The 21,557-nt window shown below is 37.4% G+C and overlaps 2 protein-coding genes across 6 annotated transcripts; one reads left to right on the plus strand and one right to left on the minus strand.

Annotated features, from left to right (window-relative positions):
* Positions 1-5,510: 5,510 nt before the first annotated feature.
* Positions 5,511-6,023, minus strand: LOC132038468 (uncharacterized). The gene has a single exon (XM_059429133.1). The coding sequence runs from the start codon at positions 6,021-6,023 to the stop codon at positions 5,511-5,513; it is 513 nt and encodes a 170-aa protein (XP_059285116.1).
* Positions 6,024-16,624: 10,601 nt separating this feature from the next.
* On the plus strand, positions 16,625-20,399 carry LOC132036996 (organic cation/carnitine transporter 7-like). Of its 5 annotated transcripts, none has more exons than XM_059427420.1 (5): positions 16,626-17,009; positions 17,114-17,351; positions 18,326-18,800; positions 18,946-19,124; positions 19,998-20,399. In XM_059427420.1, the coding sequence occupies exons 1-5, from the start codon at positions 16,720-16,722 to the stop codon at positions 20,220-20,222; spliced, it is 1,407 nt and encodes a 468-aa protein (XP_059283403.1). In that variant the 5' UTR covers positions 16,626-16,719; the 3' UTR covers positions 20,223-20,399. The 5 variants fall into 5 exon arrangements, with proteins under 5 accessions (XP_059283407.1, XP_059283403.1, XP_059283404.1 ...); XM_059427421.1 differs by having other exon boundaries at positions 18,922-19,124; positions 19,915-20,055; XM_059427423.1 differs by lacking the exon at positions 19,998-20,399 and adding an exon at positions 19,285-19,577 and having other exon boundaries at positions 18,922-19,124.
* Positions 20,400-21,557: the final 1,158 nt, after the last annotated feature.

The raw sequence follows: 21,557 nt of genomic DNA on the forward strand, positions 1-21,557 counted from the left end.
ATGTACCTAGATGAACTGCACAAATACCTAATTTTTAATTATCTTTTTTGGTGGATTAGTGAAGCGTGGTTTAAACTAGTATTTTATAGAGGGTAAATGTTTATTTTAATCTTATTGAATAGGTGAATCCATTTAAGACAAACAAAGTGATTGAGTAAGACACCTGACAAGTTATCATTCACTGGATTAGACTAATTCATTTATCAACACAGCAAACAAACCATACCAAAGAAGATTTGACAGTTTTAGAATAACTCAAAGTGTTCCAGTTTTAAAATCCATAAACCAACTACAAATTAAAAACTCAGTCAAACAAAGACTCATACTTAAGCAAAGAGGAGCAACTAGGAGTCTAGGAGCAAATTCAGAATCCAAACAAATCACCACTCAGTTAAGATGTGTCTAAACTCTCTTTTAAAAGAAAAAGTGTAAAATAGGCATAAGATTCAAACAAGAGAACTGACCAGATTAGTTAAGCCTGAATATTTCATTTTTAGACAGTGTCCCAATAAAAGGGGAAGAGTCAAATGGACATTGGTTTAAAGCCTAATTCTCTATTAGTTTAAAACCTTTTTAAGCAAAATTCAACCGGAACCGGAGACAGTGCATATTCATTAGCCTTCAAATGTTGATTTAGAATAAGGGCTGTCACATTGTAGCAAACCTTTCTAAAGTAGTGAAACTCATTTTTTGCAGATTGGAGTGTTCCAACAAAAATATAGACCAAGACTCAAACCAAACAAGACCTTCTCAGTTTTCTTTTCATGACTAGAGACAATCCATAGCTAAGTTTAAACCTTCCTTACTCTAGATAGAGATTAGGCAAACACCTCTATCAATACAAGACATACAGAAGACAACAGTTTCATGTTTTAATAGGTTTAACAAGTTATAACTTAGAGAATAATGGAGTCTGGGCCATTCAATCACCTTTCTAAACACACATGTGTATAACACAATCTCTTAACCTTACTTACAATATACATGATTTTAAACAAGATTCTAAACAGTCCAGACCACAACACTCAGTCCTAGGCAGAACAAGTTAAACCAAGCACATCTCTACACTTAATCCACTACAATCAAACAAACAAGCTAAACTATATTGAGTGCAATCTTATACCACTTATAACATTAAGCAGGACAGGTTGAATGACTAGACATGGTCTAATTCTAAATACATAGCAAACAAGCTTAGTAATCGAACATAGTTTCATATGACTATAATATGAAGCAAAGTAAGCTAGACAACCAAAACAAGTTCATGTAACTACAATATTAAGCATATAACTAGATACTTAAACACAGTTTCATACCAACTATATTACTAAGCAAAATAAATTAAATGACTGAAAACACTTTCATGTAACTATGATACCAGACAAACAATCAAAATGGCTAGACACATAATAACCAACTTATGATTACATAGAAACTAAGACTAGAAAAATAGACAAAAGGATGGAATATTACCTCTTTTGAGTGCAGCCTTAGTCAAGTGTTGGATTTGGAGATTTTTTTTATACTCCTTCCTCTCTTACTCAGCCACAAACCCCAAAGAACAAATAAAGACACAAATATTTTAAAACTAACTTAACTCAGAAAAATTTAAAGGGCTCAACAATGTTCGAAACCTTAGGTGTTTTCGAGTTATCAGTAATGCAAAGTGAAAAATTTCAGATTGCCCTCCTTGAATAATAAAAATTGGGGTCTTATTTATAGAACCCCCATATCCTTGAAACCCTAGAGTAGACGATATGAGACAAATCCCAAATCTGGGATTTCTTCCTCATAATTCAACATCGTAAGGCTAAGATCAAGTCAACAGTACATCAAAGGTCCGATTTTGACCAACAAAAACTCAATCCCAAAAGTTTTTCAAAAACCAATCATAATACGGCATTCAAAAGCGAAAACAAACAAAAGTAATTAAAGAAAATCAGTCTTTGACTATTTGAATACAGAAAAGCAAAGAAAGAAATAAAAAACAAACGAAGATAAAACCTTGTTTGGTTGCAATGAAAGAGAAAGGAGGCCAAGCAATTAATGCTTGCCTCAAATCATCCATACTAGGCCTGTTAAAAGGCCTTACACCTCTGAATCTTTGCCAAAAATGGCGAGATAACCAGAGGAGAGAGAGGGTCGCCCCGTGGTGGCTAGGGTTTCCTTTAAAGGAAACCCTTTTCTCGTCTCTTAAGGGTCGTTTGGTTTTTGAAAAATGAAAGGGAAAGGGGGAGTATTCCCCTTTAGCAACTGAGGTGGGCCGGGTCAATCCTTAATGGGTTGGGCCCGACCGAATTTTAAAAGAAATAAATGGGGCCTGGTTTTTGACAATATGTATACATGATATACACACATGTATATGTATACATGTGTGTATATTCGTGTAAACATATATATGGTGAGGACATTTCGTGCAAATTTTAATAAGTGGCCAAATTGAATTAATGTCCATTAATTGGATATTTTCAAAATAAGACCCCATTTAAACTAATTGGTCAAATTTAAAAGAAATACTAATTATAATAATAAAAATAAATAGGTTTTTTCAAAAGACCTTAATTAAATTTGTTAGTTCAAATTATTTCCATAATTGGCTAATAACTAATTATTTCAATTACAGCGGCTTAATGACAATTTTCAAAATCAATTACAATTAAAACTTAATTAATTATGATAAAAATCCAATAGTTTGATTAAATAAGAATTGAGGGGTAAAAATGGTTAATTTACTTAATTAAACATATTCCCATATTAAACATATTAAAATAATTTGCAAATTGACATTTTAACAATTTGGACAATTAAGTGAAATTATGGCTAATTATCCTCTTTTCTGATTAATTTAGCAAAAGTATTATAATTGTGAAAATACTTAAAATAATATTATAGAAATTATTTCACCAAACAAAATTGGTAAAATATTATCTAAATAATTTTAGAAAATTATTTTGACTACTAAAAAAATACATATTTCCCTCTATTTAATATTCAAGAACTCTGGGTAATTAAAGCAAATTATGGGAGGTCAAACATTAGGTGTCAACAACTGGTCATTCGGTGTTCGGGGATGGCAGGACCATCCCTGAGTAATGAAATTTGACTAACCCTGATTTTTGACTGACCCAAATTATATCACCTCTCATTTCCATGCAATTTTTCAAAATATATGGCCGGACCCTTGTTTCTGGGCTTCCTACATATATCAGGTTTCATGAGAATTCAGGTCGTTTGTAGTTCGACTCAATTATGACTTCTAAATGGAAATTTAAAGAAATCTCAGATTTCCCGGGCTATTAAACTAGGAAATTCGGATTGATTGGTTGGAGTGTGACTGACTCTCTGGTATTGAGTCCGCCTACATATCCCTATTTTTGGGAATCAAATCACTTGTAGTTCGACTCGATTAGAGGAAAAGGGTATCCTTTAGGTGGGAATGCCTTTGTGTCTGTCGGTGTGTGTCCGACCAGTGGCAGAATAATAAAAACAAACAAGGCACATAAGCAAATAGACACTCTTGTATGGCTGAGCATAGTGGGGAGTGATCTTTCAAGTCCTGGCAGGAGAGCTTGACTCTCATGGGCACCTTATCTCGACCGGCTGCGTAAGAAAAGTTACACGTTTGCTCCGCAATCTGTCTGGATTTGATTTGATCAACCTGCTCTATTTGGTGGCTACAAATCTACTTCCATCCTATTTGAGTAATGTTGATTTTTGGGTGACGAATGCTGCGGTCATCCGATCAGGTTTACATCGTCTTGTCTTTTGGAGCGAATACTGCGGTCTCGTGATCGGTTTCACATCACTTTGTCTTTTTGGGCGAATACTGCGGTCTCATGACCGATTTTACATCGCTTTGTCTTTTGGGGCGAATACTACGGTCTCATGACCGGTTTTGCATCGCTTTGTCTCTTGAGGCGAATACTGCCGGTTTACATCGCTTTGTCATCTTGCTATATCTGGTAGTTTATATGCATGGCCCTTTTTTGGTAATTTGCAATGAATAGCTCTCTTGGCATGTTTGTATGAATGGCCCTCTTGGCATGTTCGTATGAATGGCCCTCTTGGCATGTTCATATGAATGGCCCTCTTGGCATGTTCATATGAATGGCCCTCTTGGCAAATAAGAAGAAGTGATGGCCCTCTCGGCAGTAGAAAAATAGATATGCAATGGCCCTCTTGGCAAAGAAGAAGAATTGATGCAAATGACAGATATGGCCCCTTTGGCTAAATCATCTTTTGTTCGTCCTTTATGCCGGCTGTAGCCCTTTTGGTCAAGTATGTCGTTCGTTCTTATTGCGACCCTTTTGGCCAAATATTTGCCTTTGCGGCAATTTCAGTCATTTTATAGCCTTTGTGGGCTTAATATTTTGCCCTCCTGGCATTTTCATCCTTTTATAGCCCTTATGGTTAGATATTCGTCCATTTGGCATTTAAAATCTTTCATAGCCCTTGTGGCCAGATGTTTAACCTTTATGGCATTCCGATCTTTCCTAGCCCTTATGGCTAGATATTTTGTCCTTGGTGGCATTCAAAACCCTATGGCCCTCGTGGCTGGATATATATTTTGAAAGCCTGATCCCAGGAGTGGTTTCGATCTTCTTTGGCGAATCTCTTCCTGCACATAAAGTAAAGTTAGAAAAAGGATCGTCCTCCAATGTCCTGGGGACCTGCATCAGAAATGGATTAGTTTTTTTCCTATTTAAAGTTGATTCGTGTTGCCGGCGCTGCCGCATCTTTAATTTTCTAGACTCGAAACCTCTTCGGCTTCGGTATTCGAAAGATGAATTTATTTTCATCATGCAGAAAATCATTTTTTTCTTAAAGTTACTATAAAATTATCTATTGTAGGGAAAGAAATGCGTTATTTTGAAAATTGTAAGATTAATTGTCATGACATGTGCTCTGAATGAGGGAGATCCCTTCTTTCGTGACAGGGGTTCTTTGCTTTCTTCGTGGGAATTTTTGAGACCTTTTCTAAAAAATTCTGCCCTAGTTTGAATCTCGATCGACAAATTCTTTTGCCGAATCTTCTGAGTTGCGGGAAATTTTGAGGTCTTCTCAAAATTTCTGCCCCAGTTTACAGTATTGAATAAATGAGGAATTTTGAGAGCTTCTTAAAATTTCTGACCCAGTTTGAAACTCCGGGTTAGCTTCTCCTTTGTGAAGTCTTATCTCTAAGGCTTCCTAGGGGTTTCTTGGGTTTTTCTTTTGGTGCGACCGAGCTCGAAGAAAATACGTATCCCGTCGCGGGAATGCAGTCCAACGTAGTTCAAAATAAAAAGTAAAGGAGTCTTTGGTTTTTACTAACACACACCGGGTCCCAAATGGATTGCCTACGTATCCCACCGCGGGAAGCCGAAGTCATTGCGTAGTTCGATTACAAAGATAAGCTTGGCCTTTCCTATCTATTACAAAACGATTACAAGCAAAAGGAAATAACTTAATACAAGTAAATAGAAAAGCGATTACAAGCAAAGGGTGACATTACAAACTGAAAAACCTCGTCTTCATGCATAGTAGCGCTTGATTGCATCTGAATTGATTGGCTTTGGCCACTCTTGTCGGTCTATTTCTACCAATACTACCGCTCCTCCAGAGAGTACTTTGCGGACGACAAAAGGGCCTTGCCAGTTGGGAGCAAACTTCCCTTTGTATTCATCTTGATGTGGGAAAATTCTTTTGAGCACCATTTGCCCAATTTGGAAAAGTCTAGTTCTGACTCGCTTGTTGATGTCCCTTGCCATCCTTTGTCGGTACAGTTGACCGTGACATACGGCAACCATCCTTTTCTCGTCAATTAGAGCCAATTTCTCATATCCAGCTCGGACCCATTCAACATTGTCCAATTCTGCTTCTTGAATGATTCTCAAAGAGGGTATCTCAACTTCGGCAGATATGACTGCTTCAGTTCCATAGACCAGCAAGTATGGAGTTGCTCCTGCTGAAGTTTGGGTCATAGTACGGTATCCAAATAAAGCATAAGGCAACTGCTCGTGCCAACATTTATAATTATCAGTCATTTTTCTCAATATCCTCTGATATTTTTTGGTCGCTTTTACGCTCCGTTCGTTTGGCCGTAGGCTATCGAGTTTTGGTGCGTGATCTTGAATTGCTCATAGATATTCTTTATCAGATGACTATTTAAATTTTCTCCATTATCTGTTATGATGGACTGGGGTATACCGAATCGGTATATGATGTGGTTTCACACGAAGTCAGCTACCATTTTCTTTGTTATTGATTCGTGAGATGTTGCTTCCACCCAATTGGTGAAGTAATCAATGGCAACTAAAATGAAAAATGGGTCCAATAACATCCATTCCCCAAGCAACGAAAGGCCATGGTGAACTCATAACATTAAGCTCACTTGGAGGGACCTTGATTAGATCACCATGGATTTGGCATTGATGGCACCTTTGCACATATTTGCAGCAATCATTTTCCATGGTCATCCAATAATATCCAGCTCATAGAATCTTCTTTGCCAGTACAAATCCATTCATATGGGGTCCACATGTCCCAAAGATATACCTCTTCTAGAAGTTTGGAGGCTTCGTCGGCATCTACACATCGAAGCAAACACAGATCCGGCGTCCGTTTATACAGTATTTCCTTGTTTAGGAAGAAGCCATTTGCCATTCTTCTGATGGTTTTCTTTTGTACATTTGTAGTGCCTTCGGGATATTCCCGTTTTTCTAGATACCTTTTGATGTCGTTGTACCATAGTTTGCCATCTGGCTCCGCTTCCACGTGGCAACAGAGAGCATGCTCTTCTTTCAGACTTATCCTTAGCGGGTCAATGTGATCGCTTTTCGTGATCCGGATCATTGATGCTAATGTGGCCGGCATCGGCAACTATCTCCGAGCCCTCGGCGTATGTCGAAATTGATCTTTCGAATTTCTTGCACAATCTTTATGCCAAGTTCACATATGGCAAGATCTTTTCTCATTCTTGGTGGCCCATTCGCCTTGTACTTGATGAATTAACAGGTTGGAATCTCCAATGACCGGTAACTCATTGATGTCCATATCTAGTGCCATTCGGAGACCTAGGATGCAGGCCTCGTATTCAGCCTTGTTGTTGTGTCACGACCCAACCCACGGGTTGTGCGGGCACCTACCAATCTACTAACCTAGTAGGCGAACCCTTACCAACCCAAATACTCATCCATTTTATAATAAACAATTTCTTAAAAATCACAAAGATTAAAATAAAAGCTCACACAGAATCTGTTTTAAATACAAGAAAACTGAAAAGAACTTTCCCGAGACCTAGTCTAGGCAGGTATAAGAGCTCCAACTATACAAGGAAAAATAAAATAAATGACCCAGCCTTTGCCTGGAGTGAGATGAGCGAGGCTATAGGAGAATGCCTGGAAATCCGCACAAAGAAACTTCAACTTTTTATGTGCAACACACCTACACCCAAAAAGGATGTAGCAAGAGTAGTATCAGTACACCACACGTACTGATAAGCATCATAAGTCGACTAAGATTAGTTCACGCAACACAATATAAAGTCAATAAGATAAGCAGATAAGTCAATGACCCTCAAGACTCTCAACATAGATTATTATATCGCCATGAACTTACCTTTCTACTCCCCGATCTTCACTTCTCTTATTCCCATAAAAATACCGGTTATCTAACTAGTCATTAAAATCCCATTTCACCTTCCCTTAAGCCAATTTATCAAGTCTCAACTCCTCATTTACACTAACATCTAATTCGTAACTCTTAGCCATAGAGTCTTTCTATCCAATTCACTTACTAAGATATGATGCACTCATAGGAAGAGTCGTCGTTTAGAATTCGTTCTCACGCTTACCTTCATAATACTCACCACCTCACACAATCTCAAATCTGATCATAAAAGATGCACAATACAATATAACATACTGACAAAGACACGAATATATGGACATAGCAGTGTGAAATGTAATGCAATGCAGATACGATACAAGGGCCCAATCATGCTGTACATATATGCTAACTGATGTCATTGCTCAGCAGTCATGACCTGCAGGGGACCCATGGTGTCCATGTACCACTCGTTCCGGATACTCATCAGACCCGAGCCATAAATTCTCCGCTTCGAAAAGAACCTCGTACACGGATCCACATCATATAAATATACTCACCGTTATTTTTCTGCCAATGATTGGCTGACACATAGTACCTCATATTCAACCCAACTTGGCCATAGGACCGGATAACACAACTGACACGTACTCAGACTTTCTGCTCCATGTATTACCTCATAACCACATGCCATGTATGCAATAATGCCAATGAATGACAACAATGTCACGAATCATGCCCTTGATGGGCGTAGCACTACTATACCTTCCTTCAGTCCTCTTGATTAACAAGAACAACAATCATATGAATATTTCAATAAACCTAGAAATAAATACGGAAATCACATCTACCTAGGTATACATATTCTGAACAACACAATACCCCCTTTTTAAATCATGACAATAAATCACTTACTACTCCATAAAGACATACACCTCAATGATAATGTCACTCAACACTCAATAAATACTCACTATTACCCTAGATTACTATTTAAACATAACTTTCATTAGTTTTCAAATATATCCATCCAAACTCCATGTCCGAAGGCCTAATCATGCAATCTCCTGTCAACTCTAAATGTATATACAATTCACTAATAAAGTCTAACTCAAGTAAACTATAACCTACCTTGTTGACGAACAGCTAATTGAATTTCCATGAATTTCTCGCCTCCCTAGCCTTTATCCGAATCCATAAGAGATGATAATTGTGGGGAAAGATGTGGAGAATGTCGGGAAAAGTATCTTCTCTTGGTGTCAAGGGTTTTTTTCTTCTTATGCAAACCTAATAGCAACCTTGGGAGGTCTTTCATTAAAAAAAAGAGGGTGAAATATAAACTAAGTGTCAAAAACGAGCCTACTACCCCGCCTCGCCAGCTGCGGCGGTCAAGCTTTTGCTATAACGGGACCACTGTGGCGGTCACTTAACCGCTAGAGCGGTCCAATTCTGACCCGAGCCCACAATTTTTTACTCTTCCCAAAATTGATTTTTTCCACTACTAATCCTTAAAACACCCCATGGGGCTTACTATTTACGATTGTAGACCTAGTTTAGGCATGGGTTCGTGAAGTATTAAATAACAACCTGACGGGTTGTTACATATTAGTACAACAAAATTTGAGCTTTGCAGCCATGGGGTAGTGTTGCCCATTTTCTGATATCAAGACCGCTCTGATTCCTGAACCTTTGTAATTCACTACTCTGTCAAAGAACAGTTTCCAGTCGGTGTAAGGTTCTGTTGCTCCTTCTTCTATGGCCAATGACCCTTCGTCGGGGAAATGGGTGTGAAGTGGTTTGAGCCCTTCATCCACCGGGCTTGCAGCTAGTAAGTCAGCTAAAGCCTGTCCTTTAATGGCTTTTTGGGCTGTGTACACGATGTCAAATTCACTTAACAGTATCTGCCATTTGACCAACTTCTCGATGGGCATGAGCTGGCAGAATATGTACCTCAATGGGTCCATCTTGGATATAAGGTGAGTGGTGTACAAAGACAAATAAAGCCTCAATTTCTAAGCCACCCAAGTTAGATCATAGCAGGTTTTCTCCACTAGCGTATATCTTGCCTCACAAGTCGTGAACTTTTTGCTTAGATAATAAATGGCACGCTCTTTTTTCCCTTCTTCATCGTGTTGCCCTAACACGCAATCGAAGTCCTTTTCAACAACTGACAAGTATAGGAGCAATGCGCTCTCGGGCCTTAGTGGTACTAAGACTGGCGAGTTGGACAGGTATCTCTTGATAGTGTCAAATGCCTCTTCGCACTCCGCTGTCTATTTTGTAGGAGCGTCTTTTTTCAAAAGCTTGAGGATGGGCTCCACAACGATGGTGGATTGAGCTATGAATCGCCCAATGTAATTCAGCCTTCCCAGAAAACTCATGACTTCTTTCTTAGTTTGGGGAAGAGGTAATTCTTGGGTTGCTTTGATCTTTTTTGGGTCCAGCTCTATTCTCTTTCGGCTGACTATGAACCCTAGTAATTTTTCGGCTGGTACTCCGAATGTACATTTGGCCGGGTTCAGTTTCAAGTTAAACTTTCAGAGCCTGTCGAAGAATTTCCTCAATTGTGTGGTATGCTCCGAACTTTCCCGTGACTTAATAATGACATCATCCACATAGATTTCAATCTCTCTATGGATCATGTCGTGGAAAATGGTAGTCATTGCTCTTATGTATGTTGCGTCGGCATTCTTGAGACCGAAGGGCATTACCATGTAATGGTATACTCCCCATGGAGTGATGAAGGCTATTTTATCGGCATTCTCTCTATCCATTAAGATCTGGTGGTATCCGGTGAAAAAATCCACAAATGATTGTAGCTCATGTTTGGCACAATTATCTATGAGTATGTGGATGTTCGGGAGTGAAAAATTATCCTTTGGGCTAGCCTTGTTAAGATCTCGGTAATCCACACAGATTCGTATCTTGTCGTCTTTCTTGGGTACCGGAACTATGTTGGCTAGCCATGTAGGGTAGGAGGTCACTTCCATCACTCCTGACTTAATTTGTTTCTCCACCTCGTCTTTGATTCGGATACTAAGATCCGATTTAAATTGTCAGGATTTTTGTTTCACTGGAGCAAAACCCTCATTGATGGGTAACCTATGGGATACTACACTGGTGCATAGTCCTGGCATGTCGGCGTATGACCATGCGAAGATATCGACGTACTCCCTCAGTAAACTTGTCAATTCTTCTTTTAAAGGCGCCTCTAGGTGCACACTTATCCTTGTCTCTCTGACACTCTCTTCATCACCTAGATTTTTGGCATCTTTTTTTTGTCCATATTTGGCTTCTGCTCATTCTCTAGTTGTTCTACTTCTTCCGCAAGACCCTCGGGTAGCATTGTGGTCTCATCGTATTCCTCATACTCTTCTTCCTGTATGCTGCCCTCCTCATTCGTTTCGCAACATGTCATGACATTTAAGGTTGCTTTATTCTTTTTATTACTGAAAAGAAATTCAAAGCAAAATATGTTAGTATAAAACATGCATGCAACAAATAAATAAAAACAGTTTTGATAAATCGAGGCTTTCGTTGATTTAAAAATGTTCAGAAGTACAAACTGTGGTCTTGGCTTGATTCAAGCTATTTTCATTTTTGAAAACATTACGAGGTATGTAAGTGACAAAAGGGTGAGCAATCGGGCCTCAACCAATTCTCCCCATTTTCAAAATAAATTTATATTTCTCGACTGAAGAGCCAGTAGCAGGGTAGAGGTCTAGTTGGACAGCTGCTCGCTCGATTCTGCCTCTCTGATGGTGGGCGCTTCAGTACATTCTTCCAGAATCACGGAGCAATCTTCTTCTTGTAATAGCATTCTTATCCCTTCTTCAATGTCAGCATCTCCAGGCATAGGCATTCTGTGGGGAAATGACTGGTATAGGTTTGGAATGGGTTTGAAAAGATCTGCAACCTCTTGTTTCTTCTTGGTAGGTATCTCTTCTTCTGCTGGGATGTAACCAAGCCCATAGCAAAAATTATCTTGGAGAATGGGAATGGGCTCGGTGATGCCCTGCAGGTTTTTTCCCAGACCCCTCCCAGGTTCAAACCCGTTTAAGAGCATGGTAGAAGCAATCATTTTGTAAACTGCTGGCATGGGAGCTTCTAGGGAATCTATCTTATGGGCCTCTCCCACTAACTCCATGACATGAAAATCTGTTCCTTTAGGTGCAGCTTCAATGACAGGCACAGAATTGTCTGGGTAATTATGCATGCTGGCTTCTCCGTGGATCACCATTTCTTCCCTTTCCCAGATAAATTTTATAGATTGATGGAGCGAGGATGGTACTGCCCCTTCCATGTGGATCCATGGTCTTCCCAGAAGCAAATTATAATTGGCGAGTATTCCCATGACTTGGAATTCAGTGGTGAACTCAGCTGGTCCTATTTGAATGTCCAAGTCAACTACCCCAGTGGCATCAATATGACCTCCGTCTTAGTGTGGCTTTGACGAACGTTTCCAAGGTCATATCCCAGCTGAGTTAGGGTAGACTCAGGACAAATGCTAAGTCCCGCTCCGTTATCAATTAATACTCGGGTTACCACTTTGTTGCGGCACATGATAGTGATGTGCAGTGCTTTGTTGTGATTTGTGCCCTCTTTGGGAAACTCTTTATGTGTGAAGGAAATTTGATGTTCCTCCATGACATGAGCGACCATTTCGGCCAGATTTTCACTCTTTGTTCCAGCTGGGACGTGAGCTTCTTCCAACACCTTCATTAAAGCCAAGCAGTGATGAGTTGAGCTTTGCAGCAAGGATAGTACCGAGATTTGGGATGACGTTTTCTTTAAATGCTCAAAAATTGAGTATTCCTTTGGCTGCAGTCGGCGCCAGAAATCATCGGCTTCACCTTCGGTGATAGTCCTTTTCTGATTTCCCTCCCTTCGGGGTGCCCCTTGGGCCAGGTTTTCGGGAGTGTAGCATCTCCCTGATCTTGTAACGCCATGTGCAGCAGCAACTTGGACTGTGAACTCTTTGCGAGGTGGTGCTGGAGTCACTTGAGCTATATGCGCTGTCACATGGTCTCATTTTAAATACATAGCAAACAAGCTTAGTAATCAAACACAGTTTCATATGACTATAATATGAAGCAAAGTAAGCTAAACAATCGAAACAAGTTCATGTAACTACAATATTAAGCATGTAACTAGATACTTAAACACAGTTTCATACCAACTATAATACTAAGCAAAATAAACTAAATGACTAAAAACACTTTCATGTAACTATAATACCAGACAAACAATCAAAATGGCTAGACACATAGTAACCAACTTATGATTACATAGAAACTAAGACCAGAAAAATAAACAAAAGGATGGAATATTATCTTTTTTGAGTGCAGCCTTAGTCGAGTGTTGGATTTGGAGATTTTTTTATACTCCTTCCTCTCTTACTCAACCACAAACCCCAAAGAACAAATAAAGACACAAATATTTTAAAACTAACTTAACTCAGAAAAATTTAAAGGTCTCAACAATGTTCAAAACCTTAGGTGTTTTCGAGTTATCAGTAATGCAAAGTGAAAAATTTCAGATTGCCCTCCTTGAATAATGAAAATTGGGGTCTTATTTATAGAACCCCCCAGATCCTTGAAACCCTAGAGTAGCCAATATGGGACAAATCCCAAATCTGGGATTTCTTCCTCACAATTCAACATCGTAAGGCTAAGATCAAGTCAACAGTACATCAAAGGTCCGATTTTGACCAACAAAACTCAATCCCAAAAGTTTTTCAAAAACCAATCATAATACGGCATTCAAAATCAAAAACAAACAAAAGTAATTAAAGAAAATCAGTCTTTGACTGTTTGAATACAGAAAAGCAAAGAAAGAAATAAAAAACAAACGAAGATAAAACCTTGTTTGGTTGCAATGAAGGAGAGAGGAGGCCAAGCAATTAATGCTTGCCTCAAATCGTCCATACCAGGCCTGTTAAAAGGCCTTACACCTCTGAATCTTTGCCAAAAATGGCGAGATAACTAGAGGAGAGAGAGCGTGTCCCCGCGGTGGCTAGGGTTTCCTTCAAAGGAAACCCTTTTCTCGTCTCTTAAGGGTCTTTTGGTTTTTGAAAAATGAAAGGGAAAGGGGGAGTATTCCCCTTTAGCAACTGAGGTGGACCGGGTCAATCCTTAATAGGTTGGGCCCGGCCGAATTTTAAAAGAAATAAATGGGGCCTGGTTTTTGACAATATGTATACATGATATACACACATATATATGTATACATGTGTGTATATTTGTGTAAACATATATATGGTGAGGACATTTCGTGCAAATTTTAATAAGTGGCCAAATTGAGTTAATGTCCATTAATTGGATATTTTCAAAATAAGACCCCATTTAAACTAATTGGTCAAATTTAAAAGAAATAATAATAAAAATAAATAGGTTTTGTCAAAAGACCTTAATTAAATTTGGCTAGTTCAAATTATTCCCATAATTGGCTAATAACTAATTATTTCAATTACAGCCGCTTTATGGCAATTTTCAAAATCAATTACAATTAAAACTTAATTAATTATGATAAAAATCGAATAGTTTGATTAAATAAGAATTGAGGGGTAAAAATGGTTAATTTACTTAATTAAACATATTCCCATATTAAATAGAGTAAAATACTTTGCAAATTGACATTTTAACAATTTGGACAATTAAGTGAATAATTATGGCAAATTATCCTCTTTTCTGATTAATTTAGCAAAAGTATTATAATTGTGAAAATACTTAAAATAATATTATAGAAATTATTTCACCAAACAAAATTAGTAAAATATTATCTAAATAATTTTAGAAAATTATTTTGACTTCTAAAAAAAATACATATTTCCCTCTGTTTAATATTCAAGAACTCTGGGTAATTAAAGCAAATTATGGGAGGTCAAAAATTAGGTGCCAACAATGCACAGAGGCCCCAGTACAGAGGTGTGAGAGGTTGGCTATGGATGGTTTCAAAAGAGGTAGAGGTAGGCCGAAGAAGTATTGGGGAGAAGTGATTGCACAGGACATGACGCAATTGCGAACTGAGGATATGACCTTAGATAGGAGACTTTGGAGGACACGGATTAGGGTAGACGGTTCGTAGGTAGTAAAACATTGTCTCGCGGACTTCCCATACTTGTAGGCATAGCATTATCCCTTAGCTAATTGCCTTTCAATTTCTGCCACTATTCTTGTCTCTTGTACTTTGATGATCGTATTAGTTGATGCAGTTACTGTTTCTTTTCTATATAATGCTTTGTTATGCTTTCTTTTATATTTTGTGATGACTTCTTTACTTACAATTCTTGTCTGACCTTCTTTGAAATGTCTTTTCTTGAACGGAGGGTCTATTGAAAACAGCCTCTCTACCTCCCAAGGTAGAGGTAATGTCTGAGTACCCTCTACCCTTCTCAGACCCTACTAGTGAAAATATATTGGATATGTTGTTGTTGTAATCTCTAGGTGAGAATTTAAATTTAAAAAAAAAAATGATAGAAGCATTTTGAAATAAAACTTTATATAGTGTACGATCATCTTTTCCCCGTGTACAACTGTTGTATGTGCTTTTAGTGTTAATTAAGTAACATTATAAAAAAATAAAAAAAAAAATCTCGGAACATTCTAAGTTAGACTTGAAAATCCATCATCTAATTAAAACGGTTTGATTTGCCACTCCGAAAGAGAGTGATGCTCACACACTAGATTTAGTGTTAAAAAAGAAAGGGACAGTTCGGTGCACTAAGCTCTCGCTATGTGTGGGTTATGGGAAGGACCGGACCACAAGGATTTATTGTATGCAGCTTTATTTTGCATTTTTTAAGAGGCCGTTTCCATGGCTTGAACTCCGTGACCTCCTGTCGCGTACGATAACTTTACCAGTTACACTAGATTTAGTTTGAAGTTGTCAAAATTGAATTTAATAGCCACAACTTTATGCAATATATAATATATTTAATACTAGTAAGGGCCAAAAATGTCTCTAATGTATTGGGAACGACTCAAATTTTCTCTTATTTCATCTATTGAACCCCAATTTCCATTGACGTCAATTTTTAGGTTAAAAATGACTCTCCTTTTGAAGAGAAAAAAATTAAATAAATTATAAAATAGAAAGATTACAATTTCATAAGAGAGCCAAAATCACCTTTCAACTGTACTAATTACTCCCTCCGCCTAATTTATGCAACATAATTTGATTAGGCACGGGTTTAAGAAAGAAAAGAAGATTTTTGAAATTTGTGGTTTAAAACAAGTCATAGATCTTTGTGTGATTGTAAATCATTTTATTAAGGATAAAAGGGAAGTTTTACGTTAAATTACTTCTAAATATAGAAATGTATCATTCTTTTTATTACTTCTAAATATAGAAATGTATCATTCTTTTTTGGACAGGGTAAAAAAAAATGTATCAAATAAATTGAGACAGATAAAGTAATACAATTAGACAAGGATTAGGGTTCAAAATTCGGCTCTTAGATAACAAGGGTACAACCGTAAAAGTGGTGCAATTTTTAGACGGCAAAGATATTTTTAATACCAAAAATAACAGAGAGCAAAAGAGTTATATTTCGATAGTTGAAGGATAATTTTGGCTATAAAATCATTTCAAAATATCAAGCATCACTCGTTTTTTTTTTTTTTTTTTTTTTTTTTTTTTTGGTCGTTTCCATAGTTATTTGGCCCATTATGGGCGCGCGAACTCCATTTTGGAACTATACGAGGGTAGTGGCTGTCGCATCTGTTCCTTTCAACTTCAATTTTATATATTCTTTCCGTTTATTTTTACTTGTAACGTTTAGCTTTTTAAGAATCAAACTGCATGGATTTTTACCAATATTTTAAGATTTTTTTTTCATCATATTAATATACAAAAAATTACAATTTATAGTATTTTTCGTATAGTTTTCGAACATTTAAATTTTAATTTTAAAAATTTGAATTAATCTAATTCAATTAGTTTCGAAGATTAGTCAAATGAACTCTCGAGAAGCGAAACGCGACAAGTAAAAGCGAACCGAGGGAGTATTAAACATGTGGTGTCTTATCAATGGGTATGTAGGTGCACCATTATAGGACCAAGTAAGTTTCAGCAACTATTTAACTTGAATTTTGAAACAGAGGAATTATTAAGTCTTGTGTTCACTGGAGGGAGATGGCACAGCAAGAGGGAGATGAAGAGGAGGATGGCCTTGTTTACACATTGGAAGAAGCACTCACATCAGTTGGAATTGGCAAATTTCAGTATATGGCGTTGTGTTATGCTGGTCTTGGTTTTATTGCAGAAGCAGCTGAGACGCAGATTCTTTCTTTTATAGGACCTGCTTTAAGGTCCCAATGGGCACTTTCTCCTACTCAAGAAAGCCTTATGACTACTATCGTTTTTGTTGGCATGCTTATTGGAGCTATATTTTGGGGCTTCATCTCAGACACTTATGGAAGAAGGCAATATTTTATTCAAAACAAACAAGATGAAGAAGGTTTTTTATTATTTTGCTTTTTGTTCTTTCTTGATCAATTTTGATCTAATTTAATTGTCTGTTCACCAGGAAGGGTCTTCTAAGTGTGGCAATAGTGACTGCAGTATCTGCAGCACTCAGTGCGTTTTCTCCAAATTATAGTTTGTTGCTTGTTGTGCGTATGTTGGTTGGATTTGGAGTAGGTGGACGACCTATATATGGATCTTGGTTTTTTGAATTTGTACCTTCACAAAACAGGGGGATGTGGACTACAATCTGTATAGGTTTTTGGACAATTGGAACAATACTTGAGGCTTTTTTGGCACTGGTAAATCCTTTTCTTGTGATTTCTTTTGATTATTTGGCCTGTAATGCAACCATGTTTCGTGTAAGTCCGCACTTATCGTTCAGTCTAGAGTAACTAGCCCTATGTGCAGTGCTTGGATTAGCATCTTTTGGAATTATCTTCTAGCCTTTTCTAATTTAATTTCCCAGATGTCTTCTTACTTGTTGATCTTCCGTAGGAGTCTCATAGTTGATTTAGTAGAATATTCAGTTTTTTAATTTTAGTAAGAGTCTAGTACTTTAGTTATAGGAGGAGTCTACTACTTTATTTACGTGCCTGTATAAAGGCTTATGATTAATAAAATTCATATGAGACAGTTTTCATTAATATTTTCTACCTTGTTATTTGCATCTTTCTTCAAAAAATCATAACAGTGGTATCAGCGCCTTCATTGATTTTAATGGGTCTATGAAAAAGAATGCTTTGAACCATTTTTAACCCATACCTATTTTCAATCTATTTTAACCCCTGCTTATTTTTAATGCTCAGGGCTATTTTCAACCAATTTTAAACCGTGCTTATTTTTAAAGCTCAGGGCTATTTTCAACCAATTTTAACACGTGCTTATTTTTAAAGCTCAAGGCTATTTTTTAACCCGTGAATGTCTCACAAACCTTCACTGGTGAAAATTATCATATTTGGTCAGTGAAGATGAAGTTAAGCAATTTTACAATGTGTAAGAATAATTCTCTCCGTTTGAAAATAAAAGTGACACAATTATTTTCAATCGATGGAATAGAAAATTGTCATGGAAAAATACTTGAAGCATGTGATGAAAAAATTCAAGAAAATTGAGTTCAAGAAGAAGAAAAAAAAAAGACTCATATTACCGATGTGTGCAAGTTCAAAAATGCTCAAAAAAAAAAAGAAATCCACAAGCACAAGCACAAACTGCCACTATCAAAATATGCTTCACGGAACATTGACTTATGGCATTCTCATTGTTCATGTTGCAGATGATTATGCCAAGAATGGGTTGGAGGTGGTTACTGGCTTTATCATCTATACCATCATTTGCAGCGCTTTTGTTATTTGTATTTACAGTAGAATCTCCTAGATATCTGTGTGCCATAGGTAGAACAAATGACGCTTGTGATATTTTGAAGAAAATAGCTGTGGTCAATAAGGCACAACTTCCCCCTGGAAAGCTTGTCTCTTCTCAGCTGACTAAGGAATTGCTTTCTCCTGGAAAAAACAAAATCTCAAGTGTTAAATCGGGCTTCTCATCCTTACTAGTGCTTTTGTCCCCCGCATTACGTAGAAATACCCTCCTCTTATGGGTGGTTTATACTGGAAATGCCTTCTCATATTACGGCATTGTATTGCTGACCTCACTGTTTAGCAGTGGACGATGTCAACGCTCCTCAATTGCTCTGCACACGAACGATGATCAGAGCCTTTATACGAATGTGCTCATCAACAGTCTTGCAGGTAAACCAATTTTCCTTTGCTTCTGTCATATTCATCTCAACTAATCATTAAATGATTTTCTGTCTATATATTGTATCCAACTAAAGTTGTAAAATCTAAGTTATCCTACTTGGTCTCTTAGAGATCCCTGGGATTCTTTTATCAGCTATACTGGTGGAGAAAGTTGGTCGGAAATTCACTATGGCACTTATGTATGCATTATACTTCCTATTCCTTTTACCACTTCTTGCACCTCAACTGCCTGCTTTGACTACTGCCTTGCTATTTGGTGCTCGTGCTTTCATCATGGGAAGCTCCATCACTGTGTGTGTCTATTGTGAAGAGGTAACCATCAATTCCTTATCATCATACAATTTCTAGGCATGAAAACTCATTCTTGTTTCCATCCAATCAAACTTATTGCATATATTAGAAGTTTACTTCAAGATATCAAGATTGTGGTTCATTTGTTTGAAGAAATTAAAAGCTTTCCAATCGTTATCAGGCCTCTTATAAGGTTTAGAGTGGTGTATATTTGGATCCACCTCATTCTCAAGCTAGATGCACGTATTGAATTTGAAAAAGGAGTGGAGACCTTATCTACTTAGGACTGCACCTCTCTTCTTCTTGTTAGTTGTTAGTTCATATGTTTAACAACTTCCTCGTTGGAAAGAAGAGTTCCAATTTGACAAATGACAATGGAGTTCTAAATTGGTTAATTTAGCATTGGTCCTGATGTTGAGATGTGTGTGTGTATTCTTAAACAAATAATATTGTAATGCATCTAGTTCATGTGAATCAATTGTGTTTTCTGGTTCTTTATCAGTAAAAAGAAAGAAAAAAGAATATTATGAGGTAAAAGCCTCTTTTGTGACATATTTTCATGAAGTTTCACCGTGGCCTCTTTGCCAATTTTCTGTTGGCTGAGGGGTATAGGAATTGCAGTATATGATGCCATAGTCTTTGTTTGGAGAGTCTACGAATACCTGTTGTCAACTACTGCACATATTAACTCTGCCACTTTAGCAATCTGATTGAGAGGTTCCATTCTTGGCCGGTTTCTAATTTTTGTGTAGAGTAATCTTCCGAGATGCATCTTTAGTTGTTAACTGCTAAAGTTATGCTGAATTTTCAGGAGTCATTGGCTCATTAGAAGCGAGCGCTGCTCAAAACCTCCTCTAGAGACTTCAATTTGTCATTTTAATGTCTTCTATGCAGATATATCCAACTTCTATAAGGTCTACTGGTATGGGAGTTGCAACTTCTGCGGGAAGAACGGGGGCCATGCTTTCTCCTATATTTGCCGTGCAATTGGTAAGAGGGTGCCATCAAATGACTGCAATCATATCTTTCGAAGCTGTTCTAGTTTTATCAGCAGTCAGTGTTATGCTCTTCTCACTAGAGACCAAGGGTAGGGAACTAATTGATACTCTTGTTCTCTAAAGGTTGGACTTAACTCATTTTAATTGTATTGAAGTTTTCCTCTCCATATTGAAGTTTTCTGTCCATATTGGAGAGGAAAAGAAATGAAAATAGGTTGGTATCATTTTCAATTACTTGTGTAGATTGGATTTCATGAAACTTCCTCCTGTCTTTAGCGGAATAAACACCTTTTCGCTACCTTGTGTCATTTTGAAAATATCCTTTCTCCTTTTTACAGTTTCATATTCATTTGACTAGATTTGGTTGCTTGAGCTGCAGGCGCATGGATGGGTACCTATCTTTTGCCTTTGCTTGTCTGATGTGTTGTTATTCTAAAAAACGACTTGCATCGAAGCAAACCTTTTAACATAAATTGTTACTTATTATTCAACTATAAGTTTTTGTCAGAAAATAGTCTGGTAATCATTTTTGATAGTCCCCTTTGTCTAATTAGAAAAAAATTACTCGCACTTTTGGATTTACAAATGAATTAGTTGATGCACTTCAATCCTGCGATTAATGTTCACTGAGTAACCAAAAGATAGGGAGAAATATTAACGTTTAAAAATTTCTAAATAGGAACCTTGGTAACACCACGACATTTATAGACGCTTTTACCTGCTCCATAACCTCATTTTCCTCTTCAGCATGTCCCTATACTTCACTTTCCTCCTCCAGGCCCTCGTCGATGTCAGCAGCCTCCATAATGAAAACAACTTGGTCTTCATTATGACCAAGGTAGTAACATTCATGAAAAGTATTACACAAAGTCATTTCTCTCAAAGTATCATAACAGAGGGATATTTTTCGCCTTCAAGCTGAAATATTTGGTCATGATAAGTAAATGGGAGGGTTGCAGGTGGTGCCTCCACTTATTGATAGCAATCTGGTAAGGCTAGTATTTGTTGCTTTCTACATTGGCCCTTTTGTTAGGATAAGGAGTTAAGGATAGTGCGGAATTCAACAAAATAGTGTAATAAGATAACAATAACAAAAATAATATGAGACCAAAATTAACGTGGTTCGGTCAAAGTGACCTATGTCTACAGGTGTGTAGAGGAGCAAAATAATACCATATCAACCGGTATTTCAACCATCTTGTTGAAGAATGAAAACATCTTTTACTAGGTACAAATTAAAATACTTGTAGATCATGCCATGCTTGTTAAAGGATGATACCTGTGAAACGCAGCCTCCAAGCCCCATGACACAGCAATCAATAGAGGCTTTATCATTTTGGTTTTATGTGAAGTACCAAGTAAACTCCAATTATTATGGAGGGGCAGCTTTCTGTCGATTTTCTTCCCTAGTCCGAAATTGATGGTAACCAACCCTTAAATCTAGCTCTGTGAACAC

Source organism: Lycium ferocissimum, chromosome 11 (genome assembly GCF_029784015.1).
Source record: "Lycium ferocissimum isolate CSIRO_LF1 chromosome 11, AGI_CSIRO_Lferr_CH_V1, whole genome shotgun sequence".
NCBI classification, from domain to species: domain Eukaryota; kingdom Viridiplantae; phylum Streptophyta; class Magnoliopsida; order Solanales; family Solanaceae; genus Lycium; species Lycium ferocissimum.